At 34.5% G+C, this 24,421-nt stretch overlaps 1 protein-coding gene across 2 annotated transcripts in view; it reads left to right on the top strand.

The window, feature by feature from the left end:
- Positions 1-24,421, top strand: part of LOC150101215 (SAP30-binding protein) — a 121,552-nt gene that overhangs the window by 63,814 nt on the left and 33,317 nt on the right. For both annotated transcript variants that reach the window (XM_090401476.1, XM_090401477.1), the window contains exon 7: positions 22,574-22,634. In XM_090401476.1, coding sequence (XP_090257602.1) covers positions 22,574-22,634 — 61 coding nt within the window. The remainder of the gene's footprint in view (positions 1-22,573; positions 22,635-24,421) is intronic.

Here is a 24,421-nt window from a genome sequence, read left to right on the forward strand (position 1 = left end):
TGAAGACCGCAGCTTTATACTGAACCACACGCACCCATCCATCAGAGTAGTATCGCAATCATCGGGACAGGAGTGATTCGTGAACGTAATCACTAGTTTGCAAAATCGGAGGACAACAAGTAGCAGATCGAGGAAACTAGCTGAGAGGAGTCAGCAAAGATTGATCAAGAGGAAATTACTACTTAGTCCACTTGATCGGTAACTTAAAACCTTTTATTTGTCCATTGAACTGTGAACAGAGCTAGGAAGAGTTAATGTGCTAATGTAATAAGTGATAGGCCTTGCTAATATATGACAGGACTGTAGTACTTTAACCTGTGGTAAATTGTTGTAATTCTAGAAGTATATTGTAACAGATATTGTCCTTGAATCATTTTTGGTGTGTTATAATCTAATCTTTGGATATTGAGTAGTTATTCACTTGCATAGCTGTGATAAGTGAACAAGAATAGGACAGTTTGATTTGCTGATGTCTTATAGTGCAACGCTTTAATTGTAATTAGATCTTGTCTGATATATTGGTGTTACCTGCAGGAACAAAATTTTTATGTTTAGAATAACTTTGATTACTATGTACAATACCTTAGAATGAATAAATATTCTCGTTTTCTTTACCTAAGTAAATTGCCTGATTTCTCAAACCGATGCACCGCTTTCTTAAATTAGAACCTGTATAAAAAAATTCAAGGGGGGAGGGGGCTGGTTACGACTGCTAATTGAAGAAAGTAATTTAAGGGCTTGTTGATTACTAGATTCCAAGATCGTGTGACAGTCTGCATGTTAACTCTCTGAGAAGGAGATTTCTCTTGTATAGGAATTAAGATGGCGCAGCTTCAAAAAATAAATTTTTCTTAATTCTGAAAAGGAGTTAACTCCAGAATTACAACCAAGGAAAATTGGCCCTAGCCTAAGGCATTCTCTTTGTTTGTAGGATTTGCACACGTGATCTATTGGAATGATAGGCCACTGAAGGAATAGGTTTTAGCTAAGATACAATACTAAGTAAAGGGAGGAGAGATAATATCATAATAAGTGTATAACAAGATAGTAATTAAGATAATAAAACATAAAATAAATAAATATACACTTAAGAGAAAGAAAAGATATAATACTAGGTCCTCCTTCGGGCAGTCAAGTACTGTGCAGTGCAAACACCACTTCCACTGAGCTACACAGGCTCTTTGTCATCATCATCTTCTTCGTTGTTGGTTTTATTCCTATTTTATTTTGATTACTTGATATATAGTTCTAAGTTCATTTGTTGGTTTTTTAGTAATTATTTTTTCAACATTTTTTGTCCAAATCTCATACTATTTGGGCTCAATCATCGAAGAGCATTAATTTGACACTCATACCTAGGTATGTCAAATTAATACTCTTTTTTAATATAAATTTTTAATTAGTTAAACTTAATTTTAGCCTAAGATTGAAAAAGCTTTATTATTGCTTTTCTTATTAATTATCTAATGTTAGGAGATACATGAAAATTTCAGAAAATACAAAATATGACAATTGCATCTTTACATATGAGCTTCATCCAGGAAATCTTATATATATATATATATATATATATATATGGGAATAAATTTTTAACTTGGGTATATTGTATATTAGGATAACCAAGCAATTTTATATGCTTGGTTATTTTAGCTCCTAATCCCAAGTATGCAAACAATTAAGTTTGTGCCTGAAACAAAGTTCAAGTCTAAAGATGGTACAACACCAGGGCAGCTCATTGTAAAGGTGGTTAAAGCTTTGATCACTATTCTTAGTATTTTCCCATAATGTAAAGCACATCTCACTAGAAGATGTATACTGCAATGCATTATGGGTGGGGTCACTACCCAGACCGGTTTCGACCTTTTTTGAGGTCTCCTCAGTGAGTAGCTAGACCCTAAATACCAAGGTTTTAGTAATACAAAGCCTTATCAACTTTACCTATATAAGTTGCAACAAGGTGTATTAAGTTTTAATAAAAATCTCTGGAGGAGATATTGATGGGAATAAATTTTTAACTTGGGTATATTGTATATTAGGATAACCAAGCAATTTTATATGCTTGGTTATTTTAGCTCCTAATCCCAAGTATGCAAACAATTAAGTTTGCGCCTGAAACAAAGTTCAAGTCTAAAGATGGTACAACACCAGGGCAGCTCATTGTAAAGGTGGTTAAAGCTTTGATCACTATTCTTAGTATTTTCCCATAATGTAAAGCACATCTCACTAGAAGATGTATACTGCAATGCATTATGGGTGGGGTCACTACCCAGACCGGTTTCGACCTTTTTTGAGGTCTCCTCAGTGAGTAGCTAGACCCTAAATACCAAGGTTTTAGTAATACAAAGCCTTATCAACTTTACCTATATAAGTTGCAACAAGGTGTATTAAGTTTTAATAAAAATCTCTGGAGGAGATATTGATGGGAATAAATTTTTAACTTGGGTATATTGTATATTAGGATAACCAAGCAATTTTATATGCTTGGTTATTTTAGCTCCTAATCCCAAGTATGCAAACAATTAAGTTTGCGCCTGAACTTTAGACTTGAACTTTGTTTCAGGCGCAAACTTAATTGTTTGCATACTTGGGATTAGGAGCTAAAATAACCAAGCATATAAAATTGCTTGGTTATCCTAATATACAATATACCCAAGTTAAAAATTTATTCCCATCAATATCTCCTCCAGAGATTTTTATTAAAACTTAATACACCTTGTTGCAACTTATATAGGTAAAGTTGATAAGGCTTTGTATTACTAAAACCTTGGTACTTAGGGTCTAGCTACTCACTGAGGAGACCTCAAAAAAGGTCGAAACCGGTCTGGGTAGTGACCCCACCCATAATGCATTGCAGTATACATCTTCTAGTGAGATGTGCTTTACATTATGGGAAAATACTAAGAATAGTGATCAAAGCTTTAACCACCTTTACAATGAGCTGCCCTGGTGTTGTACCATCTTTAGACTTGAACTTTGTTTCAGGCGCAAACTTAATTGTTTGCATACTTGGGATTAGGAGCTAAAATAACCAAGCATATAAAATTGCTTGGTTATCCTAATATACAATATACCCAAGTTAAAAATTTATTCCCATCAATATCTCCTCCAGAGATTTTTATTAAAACTTAATACACCTTGTTGCAACTTATATAGGTAAAGTTGATAAGGCTTTGTATTACTAAAACCTTGGTATTTAGGGTCTAGCTACTCACTGAGGAGACCTCAAAAAAGGTCGAAACCGGTCTGGGTAGTGACCCCACCCATAATGCATTGCAGTATACATCTTCTAGTGAGATGTGCTTTACATTATGGGAAAATACTAAGAATAGTGATCAAAGCTTTAACCACCTTTACAATGAGCTGCCCTGGTGTTGTACCATCTTTAGACTTGAACTTTGTTTCAGGCGCAAACTTAATTGTTTGCATACTTGGGATTAGGAGCTAAAATAACCAAGCATATAAAATTGCTTGGTTATCCTAATATATATATATATATATATATATATATATATATTTTTTTTTTTTTTTTTTTTTTTTTAAATAGAGGGGAATGTTATACTAAAAATGCATTGAATTTCATGGTCTCATGTTGATATTTATATGGTGATAGACTGTTTGTACATCCAATTTAGAGACATTGTTCTCATTGCAAAAATGTTACTTTTCCATCATCATCATCAAATTCCTGCCATGTACCCTCAAGGGGAGTACAGGATATGATAATACTACATTATCATATACCACCTGAGATTAGCTCTGCTAATGCATTCCTGGATGCTGACAATGTCAAGTTCTTTCCTAATATCCTCGTTTTTAATATGATATTGCCATTGATGCCATCTGTTCATGCCTATAATCTTTCTCAGGACTCTCATATCTGCGGTCTCTAGTCTTTGGTCAAGTGTTTTACTTCTGACCCAGCTCTCAGATCCATAATTTAAAACTGGTTTCAACACTGTCTTGTATACAGCTAATTTAGTGTTCCGACTAATTTCTCTCTTATTCCATATGAATTTATTCAATTGACTTTCCAACATACCAGCTTTGCTGATTCGGTTGTCTATTTCTATATTTAATTTACCATCTTCACTAAAAATCGTGCCTAAGTAGCTGAAATGTTTTACTTGTTCCACAGGTTCTCCATTCACAACACAGTTGACATTTTCAATGATTCTGCCTATTTTCTTGTCTTTGTCTTTTTATTGCTGATCTTCTTACCATATCTCTTACAACAGTTATTCAATTTAGTCAGAGAATCTTGCAGACTTGTAGCGGATTTATTTAGAAGTATAACATCATCTGCATAAAACAAAGAGCTGATATTAACATCTCCAATTTTGATATCATGTTTAATACCACTTTCCTTCATAATGTGATCCATGTAGCTAATGAATAACAGAGGGGATAATGTACATCCTTGTCTCACACCAGATTTAACATTAATCCATCTTCCTGTACTTCCTTCAATTCTAACTGCTGGCTTACAACTCAAATAAAGACTAAGTATTGCTTGATATAATGCCCCATTGACACCATATAACTGTAGCATATTGAATAGCTTCTCTCTTAGCACCTTGTCATATGCCTTTTCCAAATCGACAAAACTTAAATACAGATTTCTGTTATGTTCCCATGCTTTCTCGACTATTTGTCGTAAAGTGGTGATCTGATCCTGACAGCCTCTATTTGGCCTGAATCCAGCTTGTTCTTCACCCAGCTTTTCTTCCACAATTCTTCTCAATCATTTCTCGAGTATACTTGCATAGATCTTGCCAGGAACACTCAGTAGGGAAATACCTCTGTAATTCTCACATTCAGTTTTATTTCCCTTTTTATATATGGATTCTATCAGAGCTCTACTCCAATCATCGGGAATTCGTCCCTCTGTCAGGGTTTCTGAACTATGCAGTGTAGCCACTGTAAGACTTTTATACCACCATACTTCAGCATTTCTGGTCGAATATCATCTACTCCTGCTGCCTTTCCACATTTTAGGCCTTTGATGGGTTTTCTACTTCAAGTATGGATATGTATTCCTGACTGCCTGCCTGCCTGGTCAGTGTTTTTTACCACTGTAAAAAAATGTTACTTTTTTTAAGTGATTATTATTATTATTATGCAACACCTCCAGGGAGTTCAAAGACTCATTGAGGGAGAGTGTGCCAACAGCAACGAATGATTGAACCCTTTCCAACTACTAACTGCGCTCAAACTTGCTTAACTTTTTGTGTGAGAAGCCCAGAGGCTCTACCAATCGACCAACCTTTGCTGGCTCTTGTGCAAGAATACTAAAAGTCTTCAGCACATAATTGAATTTCATTTCTATTCAGGTTAAATCATCAACATCAAATTCCTGATATACATCCTCAGAAGGTGAACAGGATGCTATCAACAATTTTCCTCCAGATATTCAACATTCCTAAGTCAGTTCACTTAGATTTCAGTGATCTACGTGAATTAAGTTGTCTTTCCCTTAAATTGGAAAGACCTTAGTTTGAATACTCTAGAACAGCGCTTCCCAAACTGTGAGCCGCGGCCCCCTTTGGGGCCATAAGTTTTGTTGAGGGGTCTGTGAAATAATGAAAACAAATTTAAAATGTTTTAGGACTAAGTAGATTACTTTTATTATTTATTATTTCTTTTTTGTTATTTTTTATATTTTAAGGAAAAATTCACACATTGGTTGGTTTACAAACTTTGCTTCCAGCGTATTTCGGCACTTAATGAATATTAGTAAATATTGCTTATTCATATGTTTCATTTGAATTCAGTGGTTAATTGTATTTACTTCGAATGCTCTCCAGGGAAGCTCCAAATCTTCCTGTCCCTTTCATCACGCGTTCGTAATCAGGGACTGTTAATATTGACTTTATATACATATCAAAATTCGTTTTATATTATCACTGTCATCCGAGCTAGTTTTCTGTTACCAATAAAAGTTTCGCTTATACTTCACACATGAAAAAAAAAAGCTTAAACAAGTTCATGTGGGGAGATAGTAACTCGCTTGCAGTGGTAAACAACACGCCCTCCCGCAGAGGCAGTAAAAACAAGTTATGCCAGTGAATAAGGTATGAGGAGTCTGTGTAATATATTTCTCAACAAATAGTGCAATTAGAGACAACTGGGATTAAAACACTAATTAATGAATCACATGTCCCCTCATACAGAAACTATGCTATATAGACTGAAACAAAACCATATGTTGCATGGGCAAACACAGTATCTAACTAAAAACTATTGTTATTAATTAGATGTGTGTGAGTTCGATTTCCCAAGGCAGCAATAAAATTCAACCGAATGTGTTAAAATGCGTAAAAGTGTTAAAACTAAGTAATATATATATATAATGAATGTTATGGCAGTTTCACATATGGAATTCGGTTGAAGAGAATTAGCATTTCAACACAATTGTCAGCTATGCTTTTATCTTTCGGTTGCGCGATCTTTTGTTAATACCGCACCAATCATATGCACGTTTTAATAACCTGCCTTTGCTGTCTGTTTCGAGTTAGGCTTAATTACCGTAAAGGGAGAAAAGTCACAAAAGAGAAAAATGTTCCTGGTCCGGGGATTCCCTTATTCAGGTAATATTCACTAATTTCATGTTATCAGTCTGTGGTGTGCCAATATCGGTAAGTGGTGATATTATTTGATCTATTCTACGTTAAAAAATTTAACTCTGAGATGGATAAGTGGCTGATAAAAAATAAAAAAAATTCTCGCGAACAATCAGAAGAAGCAGAAACAGAGTCAAAAAAAAAAAAAAAAAAGGACAGTATTTCATATTTTATCAGAAAACAGCCAGCATCGTCTTCAGAACCAAACGGTAAGAGGCAAAAAATGTAATATATGCATTTGATTTTTGCGATATTCGCTGTGTATGTTTTGTATTGAATATAAATACAATAAATATTATAATAATATATCTCTCTATTACGATTTTTTTTCGATGGGGGGGGGCATGAAATATTTTAATTTTTACAAAGGGGGCCCTGACATCCAGAAGTTTGGGAAGCACTGCTCTAGAACATGAAGAATCTTTATAAGCACTTTTCAACTGAAGTTCAGTTAGCAGCCTCATAAAGAGATTGTAGGGTTGTTCCCACCTGGAAACCCAGGCTTTTCATCCCACAGAACTGGTAAGAGCACACCATTTACTGACATAATACATTGGCATGCTTAAGGAACATACTCCACCCACCCATGATTCATGTACAAGTCAGCTCCAAATAGCAAATTTATTATTCTACTGCTCTCCTTGGGAATAATTTTTCTTCATATATATTTTCTAAGGATTTGCTATATTTTCATATTTTTCTTGTATTTACTGTAATTTTTGCTAGTTTGGCATGAGTACTGCTGATGTGCTCTTTAATTAGTGATAAGCTTGTTCAAATATAAGTAAGTTTAGCTTTTCTGGAATTATAATTCTGTATTTCCAAAAGGAGTTGTTTAAGCACTTTTCTCTCCTAGTTAGATAACTGTGAGGTGAAAATCTCCACATAGCCTTTAAAAGAATATTCAGTACTCGCCTACTTGTGGTATTAGACATTATTGGACACTAATCCACCATGTTGGTATGCATCTACTTTGAGCAAAAAGGATGGACTGACAATTTCAGATTTAGATGACCAAATTGTATTCTGTATTGGCTTAAAAAATTGTTGGCTGGGATGTAATCTTGTTAATCAGAACTCTATGTTTTTGTCAGGAACCATGGTGAAAAGCCAACTATTGGAAGAAACAAACTCAATATCAGCAAAATTCAAGAATGCACCTTCAGCTCAAGACGTATCAATGGAAAAGAAGTGAAACTGACAAAAGAATTAGAGAAGCACCACATCGACATATTTTTTTTTTTTTTTTTTTTTTTTTTTCCTGAAACAAAAATGGATGCCATTCTGTTGGAAAAGAGTGGTGGTGCAATTGCTTATGTAAATATCTTCCTGTATGCGAGTGGGTTTTCTGTAAATTCAGAAGGATATTAAGATGTGTCACTAGTGTACTTAAAAAAGGGAAGATGGCTGTTTCTTTCTCTTTCTATGGTAAAGTTTATTTTAGGGTGTTGGTTGTTAAGATGCACCAAAATATTGTTTTACTCAAGTTGGTAGTTTAGTGTTTTGTGCCTATCACAATTATAATTGCGCTCTGATGATGATTGTTAGAAAACCGGTGAAATATTAGCGAGTTTGATAAATATATATTTTTCCTGTCTTGGTGTTGTTTATACCGTAAAACATTATTATGAATCAATCAGTGACACCTAAGCCTTTCTATCATCATCAAATTCCTGCCATGTACCCTCAAGGGGTGTACAGGATATGATAGTACTACATGAAAAGCCTTTCTATACATATTCATATTCTGCACGGAGAAGAAATTGCACATAAAGCATGTTAACTTGGTAAGTGGAAATTGAAATTGTCATGACAACTCAATTGACTGGCCTTCTTAAAGAGATGTTAGGACACAAATACCATTCCAAAGTGTCTAAAATTTAAGCTTAATTCCACAAAAGCTAAACATATTTATACTTGGGCAAGCTTAGTGCTAATTCAAGAGTACATCAGCAGTACTATGTCAAACTAGCAAAATTCAATGCTGCTTTCAGAAATACTTAATCCAGAACTGAAGTCAATTCTAATCACCATCTCTGAAAATGCTGCTAGTAAAGAATTTGAAAAAGTTAAGAATCACATCTGGAAAAAAATTGCAGCTCTTTAATAGCAAAATTATTCGTGTCCACAGCTATGACAAAAATGCGTCATGTTGAACATATTGTCACAGACACTCTCAGTAGCTAATAACATTCGTTTAGATGTGGCTAGCATTCTAACAAAATCCAAACTTCCCAAGATTAACATTCCACATAAAGAAATATCAGCACTTAAAAAGTTATATAGGAACAAACAAATTATTGTAACTAAAGCCATTAAGGAAAATACTACTGTTATTATGAACTAAGCATATTATAACAGAAAAATGAATCATCTTAAAGACTCCTCACTTATCAGATCATAGATCCTTCAAAATTCCAAAAGTGAAAATTGCATAAATTATTTAAAAAAAAGTTACATCTTGGCCCAAAGAAATTACCAAAAACTCAAATCGTATTATGTCAAACCACCCTGGATATACGGAGTCCCTAAAATTCACAAACTTAATATCCCCCCCCCCCCTTGTCCTATAGTGGACAGCATAGACAGCCCCCACACCTACAAAGTGGACAAACATTTATCCAAATTCCTTTCATCCCTTATAAGCAATTGTTCTTCATCTGTTTGAAATCCTATCCACTTTAAAACATTAATAGAAAATCTAATTTCGACAGATTCTGACATCATGGTCATTGTCAGTATTACCTCACTAGTGCACCTCTGACAGAGATCCTTAATCTAATAAAACCACATTTCCATCCTGACATAATTCAATTATTCATATTCACCATATATGCAGGTTATTTCGTGTAGAAAGGAAAAATATACAAAGAGATCGATGGGACTGTTCCGGTTTCTCCCCCCCTTCACCCCCAACCAACTTCTATATGGAACATTCTGAAAACCAAGCACTCAACACAACCACGATTAAATGACTATTTTAGCTACACTATGATGATAATGTGCTTGTTGTTTGTTCCCATGGTCCAGAGACCAAATTAAATACATAAATCAAGTGGATATTAAATCCAGCATTATTTTAAAGCCGAATGTATAAACTATGAAAGTTTCATATGAAATTTGACCAGAGAGCTTACGGGAATACACTCGCCGTCATTTACAAGTTTCCCTATCGCAGACCTTATATAGGACACGATCGCTTGCCCAAGCATCCATATATTTGCCATCTATTGGTCCATTTTTGATAAGGTTTTGTAAAACGATGTAGCTTGGAAATGCCAAAAAGCTTTACATAGAGTTTTACAGAGGTCAAGTCCCATGAGAATGTTACAAAAATAACTTTGTCTCTGTATATTTTATGCTACATATTATTCTAAATAACCCCATGGGAATTAACTGTACTTACTGCTTCAACAAAAATTTCTCTAATGTCAAAAACAAAGGCAATGCTTTGCCACCGGAACTTTGTATAATAGCTCTATGTGAGAACATAAGAAAGTCGTTTATGTTTTAAGTGTATGAGAAAGTTGCTTAGGAGCTCTGCACATGAACACCTTCAAAGTCAGTGTCTAAGAGATCGGCAGAGTACAGAGAAGTTTCCACTGGCCGACAAGAAAAAAAAAAAAGGAGTGCAAGGAGGAGAAGAAAGAATGGGTTGGTCTTCACAGAAGATCAGGGAGACTTGCCGAACTCTTTGGGGGTTACAACGCTTCGTTGAAGGTCCAGGAGAACATGAAATAAAAAGGGACTGAGCCGAACATCGGAAGCAGGAGTTTTCCTCATCGGCAATCAGAGTCAGAGCGGCAGTCAGTTAGTCATCGCAGTTGAGCAGGAGTTTTCGTCATCAGCAGTTAGAGGTTGAAATACCAGGAGTATGATCCAGAGGACCAGAAGTTACGGTGAGCCCATGCCAGGGGAGAAAATTGGGAATGATGAGAGAACAGCTGATGTAAATACCCGAAGCAGTTTTACTCAGAAGTCCCTTTACTGCCCGAGATCAACCTCTTGCTGGAGCTATTCGAGTACTCCAGGTCACAGTCCACAGCCCGCCAATTCCCGATGAGATACTGCTGATGCAAGACACTCCTGAAGGAAGCCTAAGACCTGAGATGAAAGAAAAGTCATAGGGACTTTAGTGCAAGACTTTTGATTGAATGTGCGATACAGAGCCTTTGTAAGTTTGTTCTATTTTTTTGTACATTTCCTTTTATTATCTAGGAGATATGTTATAGATGGACTGATAAGAATTAGTTTAATAATAAGAAGTGTCCATAAGAGAGTCATTTGGAATGGTAATGATTGGCATAAGAATTGTGAAATAACTTGGCATAGTTAGCTAACCTCTTAATGAGTAAATCAGAGTTTTCAATAATTTGATTTAATAAGCAGAGAAGTAATTGAGTAATTATATTGACAAGTTATTTAGTATTGAAAAGGGAAAGTTTGTTTCTTTTCTGAAAGTCTAACGGATAGGTAGAGAGAGCAACTTCCCTATCGTTTAATTAATGTATTTTGATATTAATGTAAATAAATGTGTTTTATTAATATGTCAATAGAGTGTCGCCTGATCATTTAATTTACAATGCACTGTTCCTAAAAAACTCGGACTTGTGAGATGGGAAACAACTAAGACATTAAAAGTATAGTTTAAATACTTCAGAACCATGATTGTTTACGTAAACTTTATTGAAGGAATTTATGCTAGTGAGTGAGAGAGAGAGAGAAATTATTAACAGATGCATTACTAAGTCTTAGGCCAATATAGAAATGCTGGTGGCACAGTCTTACAAATAAATTTTCCAGTGTTCATAGGCATACGACTAGTAAATACGAAAGGTGGATAAACACTACACAATAGAATAAGTAAGAATGGTTATGAAAGCAAAAGTGCACTGCTAATTAGAATAAAGTTAATACTCCCGTCTACAATACAATAATGCATTAGGCATCATGCGTAAATGCCGCAGTCGACAGGATAAAATCCACAGTAATTAAAATGGGAAATAGTGGATTGGAACAGTTTTATAAATAAATATCAGTCAACTAAATACAAAGTGTGTATATATATATAGTGCAAGAAAAGTTTTTAAGAACCATGAATGTGAACAACGGTAACTCGGAAGCCACTAGTACTAACACAATGAGGAATGTAGAGTTCTTTAGAACAGTAAATCCTCACTCATCATCCCTCAATTCTCTGGAGAGGACCATAATGATGTGTTGGCCTTCAAGTTTGTAGAGGAGCTAAGGAACATCAGAAACTGGTCGGACTTCCAGCTTCTAATAATTTTAAGAAATAAACTGATTGGCAGGGCCAAGAATATTTTGTATTCCTCTCCCATACTGAGAGACACTGATATCTCAGTTTTCCAAAGTTAGAAGCATGGGTCCAAACCTGTGGAGGCCTTAAAATTTAGACAAGAGAAAAAAGAATCTATCGCTGATTATTACAATAGGCTGCTCACCTTAGCTAATAGCTTGAGCATGTCCAGTGACATGCTCAAACTATTAGCCATCTTGAATGGGCAGTCTTCAACCAGTTCAGGTTAGGAGTAAGAGAAGAATATAAAGAGACAGCATATAAAAGAAAGATAAATAATTTAGAAGAATGCTATCGGGCCATAAAATAAAAGAAAAAGAAGAACTGCTAGACGATCTTCATCCCACATCTAGTGCCAGCCAGATATACAACATTACAGAAGTGTCAGAGCCAAATACTGAGGTTAAGAAAGAGAAAAATCTAGGGAATCCTAAAGAAAAAAAGTAAAGACCAACAGAAGGCAGGAAAAGAGGAAAATAAGGCCACAGAAATAAATAACATAGACCACAACATATTGACTGTCGCAGAGTCTATTAACATGGAAGAACTACACTCTTATATCAAAAAAGAGGTAGAAAGACTACATCAGCCCTTGATAGATAAACTTGACTCCATTCTAAATCAGTTAGGGAAGTTCAAGGCAAAAACCTCCAGGGAACTGCTGGGCTCTGAACAAGAGTGTAATGAAAGGGAAAACAGGAGGAAAGTACCTCGGTGCTATAGATACAAGAAGTTTGGACACATTGCCAGAAATTGCTATAGCGGTAGAAGAGACTAATAAAAGGATGCATTGGGAATCTAATATGATAATAACTCACCTTGATCCCATATGGAGGAGTAAGAAGTGGCCAAGAAACTTTAGGAATCAGTATGAAAATTCCATGACAGTAATACAGGGTAAAATAAGAGGGCTAAAGTGCAGAGTTTTACTGGACACTGGTTCCCAAAAGTCAGTGATAACCGGATCTCTTCAGGAAGTTGTGATCCTTTGTATCCAACAGTATCACTAAGCTAAGAACACCTGTCATGTTGAAGGAAATAACAAACCCCAACATTTATGCCTCAAAGAAAGTGAGGGTAGAACGTGTTTGCCGGATTTTAAGTTAAACATTTCACCATAGTTGTTCGTTCTCCCAGAAACCTCTAGAACAGTGTTTCTCAAACTTCAGATATCGTGTACCCCTTCTTAAATTTTCATTATTACCAGGTACCCCCTAATTAATTAATTAAAAAAAATCCATTTGTTAATTAAAAACGAATTAATTAATTTATAATTAATAACTTAATTTAAAATATTAATTAAAATTAAATATCTATTTTATTTGAATTTATATGTTCATATAAACAAAAAGTATGATTTATTTTTAAATTTTGGTTCTCTAGAGATGTCAGACAACACACTCTTATCAATTTCATTTGATCCAGATGCAATATCAACGTTTTCTTGTTGCTTACAGCTACTTGTATTTGCTATATTACTCTCTTTTGGGGGTTTTATAAATACAATCTTTAACCAATGATCCATACGTAAGAATTTGAAAGCTAAAAAAAAATACCGTATTTACTCAAATATAACTCTAACTTTTTTCCTAAAAATTGTGTTGCGAGATATGTGCGGGAATTTTCAGAAACTAAAATTTTCAGAAAAAAAAAATGAAAATGATGCGACTTGCCAAGAAGCTTCTACTCACTATCACTACTTTTGGCATCGAGAACAGTTTCTTTGTGTGCATCGTCAAAGTCATCTACCCAAATAGCGTCAACTTCTTTCCCATTATTTCAAGCAAAAATTACCAGTAATTTACAAGACTTGAGATACGTAGAGCAGTGAAGAACTTCATATGATTGGTGTGGTATTAACAAAAGATTGCGCGAACCAAAGACAAATTAGCATTTCAACAGTTGAGTTGAAATGCTAATTCCCTTCAACCAAATTCCATAATATCTGAAACACATTCACTATATATTTCTTAGTTTTAACACATTAATGATGCGGGTGATGTCGAGCAGAACCATATGTTTCACCGGCAACATAAGGTTTGGCTTGGTCTATACAGCAGTTTCTGTCGGAGAGGGGATGTGATTCATTAGTTAGTGCCGTTTTATCCTGGTTGTCTTTAATTGCACTGTTTGTTGAAAAATATAATGACTCCTTTAATTATGCATAGTCGAAAATTGCCACATACCCCCTAACGACCTTTCGCGTACCCCCAGGGGTATACACGTATTCACTTTGAGAAACACTGCTCTAGAACTCCGGAAACGATAGTACTTGGAACTGACTTTTTAGAGAAACAGGTTCTCCTGCGATTTCTTCTTAAAAGGAAATTTCCATAATAGGGATTAAGCAGTTTGTCTGGAAGAAAGATACCCAAGAACGTCGCACTAACAGAGAGATTAGTGTGAATAACACAGGGAGCGGTCATTCTTAGAAAAGGGGGGAGCAAAGGAAAATAGAAAAGTTGATAAGAAAGACAGGGAAAATTCTTTGCCTGATCACCCCAGCTGTTAGAGATACTGAACAGGTAAACAGGGGAGCGACCTTACACATCTGGAGTATCAAGGGGGCGGAAAATGAAAAAAGGAATTAGAGGCCACAATAAAAAAATGCAAAGAATGTAACAGAAGTGAACTCGTTAGAAAATAACGATAGTGGAGTTCACCACCCAGATAACAGGGTAAATAGAAAGAGAGCAAGAGGTCGGGAGGTAATTAGACGCCCAAGGGATAATGACGATCATGAAGCACAACATCAATCGAGCCAATAAGAGCCCACAGGTCAGGCTGAACCAGTCCCAGCTCAAAATTATATGACAAACCTGAGTACTATCCGACCCAGAAAATATATGACCCATGACACAGAAACGTATTCAAAATTTTTTATCCATATTCATGGTTTAAAATTTTTTCATGAAGGGGTGGGCCTTTGTAAAACTCGATGTAGATTGATACAAAATTAATAACGGAAAAAACTCACGTACAAAGATTATTTAATAGTATAATTTTCGCCTGTGTGTCACAGGCATCTTCAGTACATTAAGCTCAAATTAAACAATAACTGACAATTCCAAAAAGCGCCACCTAAGTAGCTGGTGTAAGATAACTAAAAAGGTCAATAACTTTCCTTAAAAAAAAATATATAAAATAAAATAAAAAAAAATCAATACAATAAAAAGTTAGGAAAGATGAGCTGATTTGTAAAGTACTATCTCCCATAAAGGGGATAGACGTAAGCCGTCGGATCTGTTTAAATTAGGAGAATGAAGTAGAGTTTCACATGTTTCTTTATAAAGGCGTTCCATGAGAAACTGACTTTTGTGAAGAACTTTTGTCTTTCTCCAATGAACTCTGTGTCTGGTGAAGATGGCATGTTCTGCAAGTCCAGACTTTTCAGGTTTAAAGTATTCAATATAAGATTGGTGTTCTTCTAGCCGAATAGAGGCAGATCTTCCCATTTGTCCGAAATAAGATAATCCACAAGAGCACGGAATCTGGTAGACACCTGGATGATTAAGATGTGGAAGCTTGTCCTTAGGAGAAGTGAGAAAGGTGGAGATTTTTCTAAACGGTCAAAAGGCAACAAAAATATGCAGTGGTTTTAAAACTTTTGCTATACGTTCACTGATGCCTTGTACATAAGGGATAGTAATGCGCATTATTTCTTCTGTGTTTGAAGAGGAAGACATATTAAAACTACTCAAAGTTCTTTTAATGAAGCAATTCTTATAACCATTAGATAGAAAGGAAGAAGTTATATATTGTAGTTCTTTCTGTAAAAGATCGTCTGAAGAACAAAAGGAGTGGGCCCGATGAACCAGTGTTTTAATAGTTCCTGCCTTTTGACTGGGATGGTGATGAGATTCCGCATGGATATAATAGCCTGTATGAGTCTTCTTTCTATAAACTGAGAATTGTAGGTTACCATCTGGTTCGCGAAGAATTAGAAGATCTAAAAAGGCTAACTGTTTATTTGATTCTACTTCTAGGGTAAACTTGATCCTAGGATGAAATGCGTTTAACTTAGTGAGAAATTGTTGAAGTTCATCAGAAGAGCCATTCTATACAGCAAAAATGTTATCGACATATCTTTTTTTTAAGGAAAGTTATTGACCTTTTTAGTTATCTTACACCAGCTACTTAGGTGGTGCTTTTTTGGAATTGTCAGTTATTGTTTAATTTGAGCTTAATGTACTGAACATGCCTGTGACACATAGGCAAAAATTATACTATTAAATAATTTTTGTAGGTGAGTTTTTTCCATTATTAATTTTGTATCGATATGTCTACTCACGGTATACCTCTTTTAAAACTTATCGATGTAGATTGGAAGTGCCGAATCGCTTTACATCGATTTTTACAGAGGTCAAGTCCCATGAGAATGTTATAAAAATAACTTTGTTTGTCTCTGTATATTTTATTCCAGATATTATTGTAAATAACCCTTTCAACCAAAATTTCTCTAATGTCAAAAACAAAGGCAATACTTTGACACAGGAACTTTGTATAATAGCTCTATGTGAGGGCATAAGAAAGTTGTTTACATTTTAAGTGCATGAGAAAATTGCTTACGAGCTCTGCACAAAAACACCTTCAAAGTCAGTGTCTAAGAGATCGGCAGAGTACAGAGAAGTTTCCACTGGCCGACAAGAAAAAAAAAAAAGGAGTGCATGGAGGAGAAGAAAGAACTGGTCGGTCTTCACAGAAGATCAACGAGACATGCCAAACTCTTCATGGGTTACAACCCTTCGTTCAAGGTCCTCCAGGAGAACATGAAATAAAAAAGGACTGAGCCGAACATCGGAAGCGGGAGTTTTCGTCATCGGCAGTCATAGTCGGAGTGGCAATCAATTAGAGTCATTGCAGTCGGCAGTTGAGCGGGAGTTTTTGTAATCGGCAGTTAGAGGTAGAAATACCAGGAGTAGGATCCAGAGGACCAGAAGTTATGGCTAGCCCACGCCAGAGTAGAAAATTGGGAATGACGAGAGAACAGCCGATGTAAATACCCGAAGCAGTTTGGGTCTGAAGTCCTTTTGCCGCGGGCGATCAACCTTTTGCCTGAGCTATTTGAGTACCGCAGGTTGCAGTCCACAGTCTGCCAATTCCCGACGAGATACTGCTGATGTAAGGCACTCCTGAAGGAAGCCTTAGACCTGAGATGAAAGAAAATCCATAGAGACTTTTGATTGAATGTGCGATACAGAGCCTCTGTAAGTTTGTTCTATTTTTTTTTTTTTTTTCATTTCCTTTTATAATCTAGGAGATATGTTATAGATGGACTGATAAGAATTAGCTTAATAGTAATAAGAAGTGTCCATAAGAGAGTAATTTTTAATGGTAATGATTGGCATAAGAATTGTGAAATAACTTGGCATAGTTAGCTAACCTCTTAATGAGTAAATCAGTGTTTTCAATAATTTGATTTAATAAGCAGAGCAGTAATTGAATAATTATATTGTACAGATATTTTGTATTGAAAAGGGAAAGTTTGTTTCTTTATGCTGAAAGTCTAACAGATAGGTAGAGAGAGTAACCTCCCTATCGTTTAATTAATTTACTTTGATATTAATGTAAAGAAATATGTTTTATTTATATGTCAGTAGAATGTCGCCTGATCATTTAATTTACAATGCACTGTTCCTAAAAAACTCGGACTTGTGAGCTGGGAAACAACTAAGGCATTAAAAGTGTAGTTTAAGTACTTCAGAACCATGATTGTTTACGTAAACTTTATTGAAGGAATTTATGCTAGTAAGATGGAGAGAGAGAGAGAGATATCTACCGGACATATTACTAAGTCTTAGGCCTATATAGAAATAATGGTGGTGCAGCGTTAAAAATTAATTTTGCAGTGTTTATAGGCATATGACTAGTAAATACGAAAGCTGGATAAACATAGTACATAACAGAATAAGTAAGAATGGTTACGAAAACAAAAGCACACTGCTAATTAGAATAAAGAGTTAATATCCCCGTCTATAATACAATAATGCATTAGACATCATTCGTTACAGTTTCACTGGTCTGATAGCTGTTTCGAACTGGTTGGTTCTCCTCAGAGACCAAGCAGAAACCTTAAGAGTCTTCTCTTAAGCTCTCATCAGCATTTGATATAATACTGGATTTAATATCTACTTGATTTATATAATTTTGCATCGCCAAATTGAAGCCTTTTGGCTCTTTAGTTTAATAAATACATTTTTGGTGCATCTTAACAGCTATTACCATAAAATAAACTTCACCATAGGAAAAGGAAAGTAACCTTATCTTCCATTTTTAGATACATTAGTGACATGACTTCCTAAAATGGCTTAATATCCTTCTCCATTTACAGAAAACCCACTTATACTGGAATGTATTTTAATAAACACTTCTCTTCCTAACAGAATGGCATCCTCAAAACACTTACTCACTGAGCTAAGGCTATTTGTTTCAAATGACACAGCCCTTGAAACTAAGCTCGGGAACCTTTGCAACTCCTTCTTTTTAGCCAATGGATGCAGCTCATATAAAATAGATAAAATACTGCATGCACATCCTCTATCTTTCCAACATACAGGATTACAGGAAAACTATTCCCATCCCATATGTTAAGGGTACATCAGAAAAAATCACCCAAGTTCTCTGCAAATATGTTCTCCATGCCACTTTCGGTCCTTTCATTGAGCTAGCTACCTTCATACATTTTCTTAAAGATCAACTGCAGAACATCCTGGAGTGTATAAAGTTCCTTGTGCCTGCAATTTGGCCTACTATGAACAGACTGGTAGACCAGTTAATGTCTGCCTTGATTCAGATCACAAAAATTAATCTGCGATCATCTGTATGGCAAGTCAGGATTGGCAGATCATGTTCTGGGCACTCTTTCACACAGGATCAGATGGTGTAAAACATCTTTATTAAGTAGAAGTCATTATAGGTCTGAGATACTATTTTTAGAATGATTATCAGCTATGAAGCACTCTCCTGACCTTAACAAGTATGAATTTATCAAAGATCTGGGAGAGTATAATTTTAATACCTGATAGCCTGACATCTCTAAATTAATTGTGATTATCCGAACAACTTAAACTGCAACTGTCAGTTACAATTTAAACTGTTTTCCTCGATTACTTAGTTTAGTGCTGTGTGCCTGCCACAGTTTACCTGATTACTGCTGTGTTCTGATGATGCTGGTTAGAAAACCAGTGAAATATTAGTCAGTTTAATCATTTTTTTTTTCACTTTGTCTTCATCTTCTTCATGCATTAGATGTGATATCTGTTGCGACCAAGACTTTATTAAATTCTTTAATGGCATCTTTTAGTCTTTTTGTAAGTCTTCCTGTTCTCTTATTCTTTGGTTTCCAACTATAGACTTTCTTTCTTTTAAAGTTACACGGTGATCAGCATTCATATTTATAAATTTAGGGACACAAAAACACACGTGTTGAAAAGATTATGTTACTAATTATTAATAAAATAACACTTGATGTTTCGACTCCTGTATCGAGGTCATCATCAGAAGGATACATGCATATAAGGAACCAAGCTACATGCTCTAGTCCTGTATACCAGTAAACTAAATCTACATAGTTAATTAATCCTTTTTCCTAGCCTGATCTCTAGCGATAAAAAAAAAATTTTTTAATTAAAAATAAAATAAATGAATAATTTTTATTTTTTTTTTATCTTGAGGTCAGGCTAGGAAAAAGGATTAATTAACTACGTAGATTTAGTTTATCTGTATACAGGGCTAGAGCATGTAGCTTGGTTCCTGATATGCATGTATCCTTCTGATGATGACTTTGATACATGGGTCGAAACATCAAGTGTTATTTTATTAATAATTAGTAAAATAATCTTTTCAACACGTGTGTTTTTGTGTCCCTAAATTTACAACTATAGACTTGTTTTATTATTATTCTTTCTTCACTTTTTCTCTCCACATGTTCAATCCATTTTATTCTTCCGCTTCATACCCAATTGTTTATTGCTTGTATTTCACATTGTTTTCTTATATCTGTATTTTTTATTTTATCTATTCTAGTTTTATTTACTGTTTTTCTTAATATATTCATTTCACCTGGGTTTAACATTTGTCTTGTTTTTCTAGTGTTGTGTTGTCTGGTCTTGTTTCTGCATTATATGTCATAATAGGCCTGATTACTTGCTTTATAAATTCTGGTTTTTGTCTCCCCTCTAAGATGTTTATTTTTCCATATTGTTTCTTTCAAGCATCCTGATATTCTTTCAGCTTTTGCAACTTGTTCTCTGAATTCTATATGTGGCCTTCCTTCCCAGTTCAGCTATATACCTAAATAGCTGTTATTTGTTCAATAATAGTACCAATTCTAATTTGCATCTTTGTGGTTCTTGTGATATTGTCATACATTTTGTTTTTGATATCTTCATATTATGTAATTTTGCTGCTTTCTTAAATGTATGTAGTAATATTTGTAGCTATCCATTTTCTGCAATTAATAGTACATCATCTTCATAACATATAGTTCTTATTATTCTATTATTTATTTTCATTCCTGTATTTTGTATTTCGTTTACTTTTTGTATTATTTCATCCATTATTATATTGAAAATTGTTGGACTTAAAGAGTCTCCTTGTTGAATGAATTACTAATTTGCATCTCTTTACTTATTTTTCCTTGTGTTTTTATTATACCGCTATTATTATTATCATTATTATCATATATTTAATTATTTGTATTATGTTTTCTGATACTTTTCTTCTCTGCAATATTTCTATTACATCTTGAATTAATATTATGCTTAATGCTCTTTCCAGATCTATAAAGCATATAAATAGTTTCTTATTATGTGCTATTGTTTTTTCTTTCATTTGTCTGATTATGAATATTGCATCTGTACATGATCTATCTTCTCTGAAATCTTGTTGTTCATCTAATAGATTAATTTCCTTTGTTATTTTATTATTTAGAATTCTTATTACTTTTAATGAGGTATTTAATAAATTTATCCCTCTATAATTTTCTTTTTTTTTATCTCCTTTTTTAATTATTGGTTTTGTTATACTTTTTTCCATTCTACCAGAATCTTTTTTTGTATTTATTATTTGGTTGTATAGTATATTTAAACTCTGAATTATAATTTCTTTACCATTTTTTAATAATTCATTATTGATATTATCTTGACCTGGTGATTTCCTATTTTTCAATTTTTTAATTGCATTTTCAATTTCTATTATTTTAATTTTTGTTTCTGTTGTATTTATTTCTTCTTCTTGATTTGTTTGTTTACCTAGTTCTACTTTTATTTCAACTGTTTGGTTATAAAGGTTTTTAAAATAATTTTCTAATTCCTCTATTTCTACTTTTAATATTGGGATATATTCTGCTTTTTTTAATTGCATTTTCAATTTCTATTATTTTAATTTTCGTTTCTGTTGTATTTATTTCTTCTTCTTGATTTGTTTGTTTACCTAGTTCTACTTTTATTTCAACTGTTTGGTTATAAAGGTTTTTAAAATAATTTTCTAATTCCTCTATTTCTACTTTTAATATTGGGATATATTCTGCTTCTTCCTTCTTTTGTGTATTAATAAATTTCCTCATTTGTTTCTCTATACCATAGAAATCATGTTTTCAAGTTCTTTTGTATATGATTCCCAAAATTTATTTTTTACTTTCTATTTTCTTTTGATTAACTTTATTTCTTATTTCTAATATTATTATATAAGATTATTATTATTATAATAATCTTAAAATATTATAAAATATTTTAAGACCTGGAAATGAATTCTGAAAACATATATCTAGGCTGGTTGATAGCTAGCCAGTGAAATTCTGCAAATGACAGACTGAAGGAACATAGTCTCTGAAAATATAGAGCAGAGAGGAGATATGATACATGTGCCAGTTAGTAAGTGGACCATGTAGCATAGCCACAAATGAGATTTTACAGCTTGTAGTAGTAGGTAGGAGAGAACTTTGGGGGGGGGGTAATCATCCCTGGAAACTGAATAAGGGTGTGATGTTAAGTATATATCAGGCTTAACCTATACATGAGATTAAAGTTCTTCTCTAATGGTATGTTGTTTATGTGTGCAATGGTCTCTGGATACCAGTGCATTTTTTATGGATGTACTCAAAGATAGATATTTTGGCATCCCAAGAGATTTACAAAAACAAGATTAAAGCTTATAATTCTCACCAGCATGTTTGGCCAAGTGGATAGGCATCTGCTCTCTGACCAGTTTGTTGAGTTCAAATCCCACCTTAGGGATAGATGTTTGTAAAATCCTGCTCTACACAAGCATGCATATAGATCCTTTGTGCTTATAAAGTTTGTCTTAAACAAATTTATTTTCTCTCTTAAAATGTTCTTCGATAATTCCTAACCTTACTAATCCTAATCATGTCACACCTACTTCCTTTGATCTGTGCTTCAACCTGCAACATGTTTTAACTCTTTATTTATTAGGATGTTTTGTTATTTAAATTTGCTTCTTAGAGCCATAACTTAAGTGTCAGTTTCAGTGTTTTGTATTACTTAAGTTGTGAATACTTTTAAACCTTAATTTTGAAACTTAAATTTAATTAATCTTTGTCTATACATAAGTAAAAAATAAATTTAATATTTATGTGATTATTTCTTTTATCATTGTATCCCCTCATTTCTAGCATATATGAAAAACTGATTACTTACTGTGGAATCGATGAACTTGGCACAAACTATCCACCTGTAAGTATTCATTATGAAAAGATTTCCCTTATTAAATGAGTAATTTTGTGTATGAGATTTTTACAATTAGCCATATGAAGGTTGTAATATTCAACCATCACTAATGTTTTAATAAATTTAGTTTAATCCTTTATCCAAGCATGAGCAAACAAAGTTTGCGCCTGAAAGTATCTTCAGGACTGGGGTAAGGTGGTACAACACCGGGCAACTCATTGCAAAGGTGGAGGAAGCTAACATCACTCCTATCTCAGTATCTCCCATAATGCAAAACACATCTCCTTGCAGATATGTATAATGTTATGCATTAAGGGAAGGCCACTACTCAGACTAGTTTTGGCCTTTATTGAGGTCTCTTCAGTGGGAGCCAGGCCCAAGTGGAGATACCAGGCAGAAGCATTAGTAAGGTCATCTCTACCTATAGGAGTTGCCAAACGGTGTGCCACCTTTTTATTAAATTACTCTTGATTTAGAGAAAGATGTTGAAAGTTTATTTTTTACTTGGTTAGACTATAATAAATTTAGTTTAATCCTTTATCCAAGTGTGAGCAAAGAAAGTTTGCCCCTGAAAGTATCTTCAGGACTGGAGTAAGGTGGTACAACACCGGGCAACTCGTTGCAAAGGTGGAGGAAGCTAACATCACTCCCAAGTGGAGATACCAGGCAGAAGCATTAGCAAGGTCATCTCCACCTATAGGAGTTGCCAAATGGTGTGCCACCTTTTTATTAAATTACTCTTGATTTAGAGAAAGATGTTGAAAGTTTATTTTTCACTTGGTTAGACTATAATAAATTTAGTTTAATCCTTTATCCAAGTGTGAGCAAACAAAGTTTGCGCCTGAAAGTATCTTCAGGACTGGGGTAAGGTGGTACAACACCGGGCAACTCATTGCAAAGGTGGAGGAAGCTAACATCACTCCTATCTCAGTATCTCCCATAATGCAAAACACATCTCCTTGCAGATATGTATAATGTTATGCATTAAGGGAAGGCCACTACTCAGACTAGTTTTGGCCTTTATTGAGGTCTCTTCAGTGGGAGCCAGGCCCAAGTGGAGATACCAGGCAGAAGCATTAGTAAGGTCATCTCTACCTATAGGAGTTGCCAAACGGTGTGCCACCTTTTTATTAAATTACTCTTGATTTAGAGAAAGATGTTGAAAGTTTATTTTTTACTTGGTTAGACTATAATAAATTTAGTTTAATCCTCTATCCAAGTGTGAGCAAAGAAAGTTTGCCCCTGAAAGTATCTTCAGGACTGGAGTAAGGTGGTACAACACCGGGCAACTCGTTGCAAAGGTGGAGGAAGCTAACATCACTCCCAAGTGGAGATACCAGGCAGAAGCATTAGCAAGGTCATCTCCACCTATAGGAGTTGCCAAATGGTGTGCCACCTTTTTATTAAATTACTCTTGATTTAGAGAAAGATGTTGAAAGTTTATTTTTCACTTGGTTAGACTATAATAAATTTAGTTTAATCCTTTATCCAAGTGTGAGCAAACAAAGTTTGCACCTGAAAGTATCTTCAGGACTGGGGTAAGGTGGTACAACACTGGGAAACTCGTTGCAAAGGTGGAGGAAGCTAACATCACTCCTAACATCACTCCTAACATCGCTCCCACTGAAGAGACCTCAATAAAGGTCGAAACTAGTCTGGGTAGTGGCCCGTCCCTTAATGCATAACATTATACATATCCGCAAGGAGATGTGTTTTGCATTATGGGAGATACTGAGATAGGAGTGGTGTTATACCACCTTACCCCAGTCCTGAAGATACTTTCAGGTACAAAC

This window comes from Typopeltis vanoorti, chromosome 12 (assembly GCF_054136105.1).
Source record: "Typopeltis vanoorti isolate ZY-2024b chromosome 12, IOZ_Tvanoo_1.0, whole genome shotgun sequence".
Taxonomy (NCBI): domain Eukaryota; kingdom Metazoa; phylum Arthropoda; class Arachnida; order Uropygi; family Thelyphonidae; genus Typopeltis; species Typopeltis vanoorti.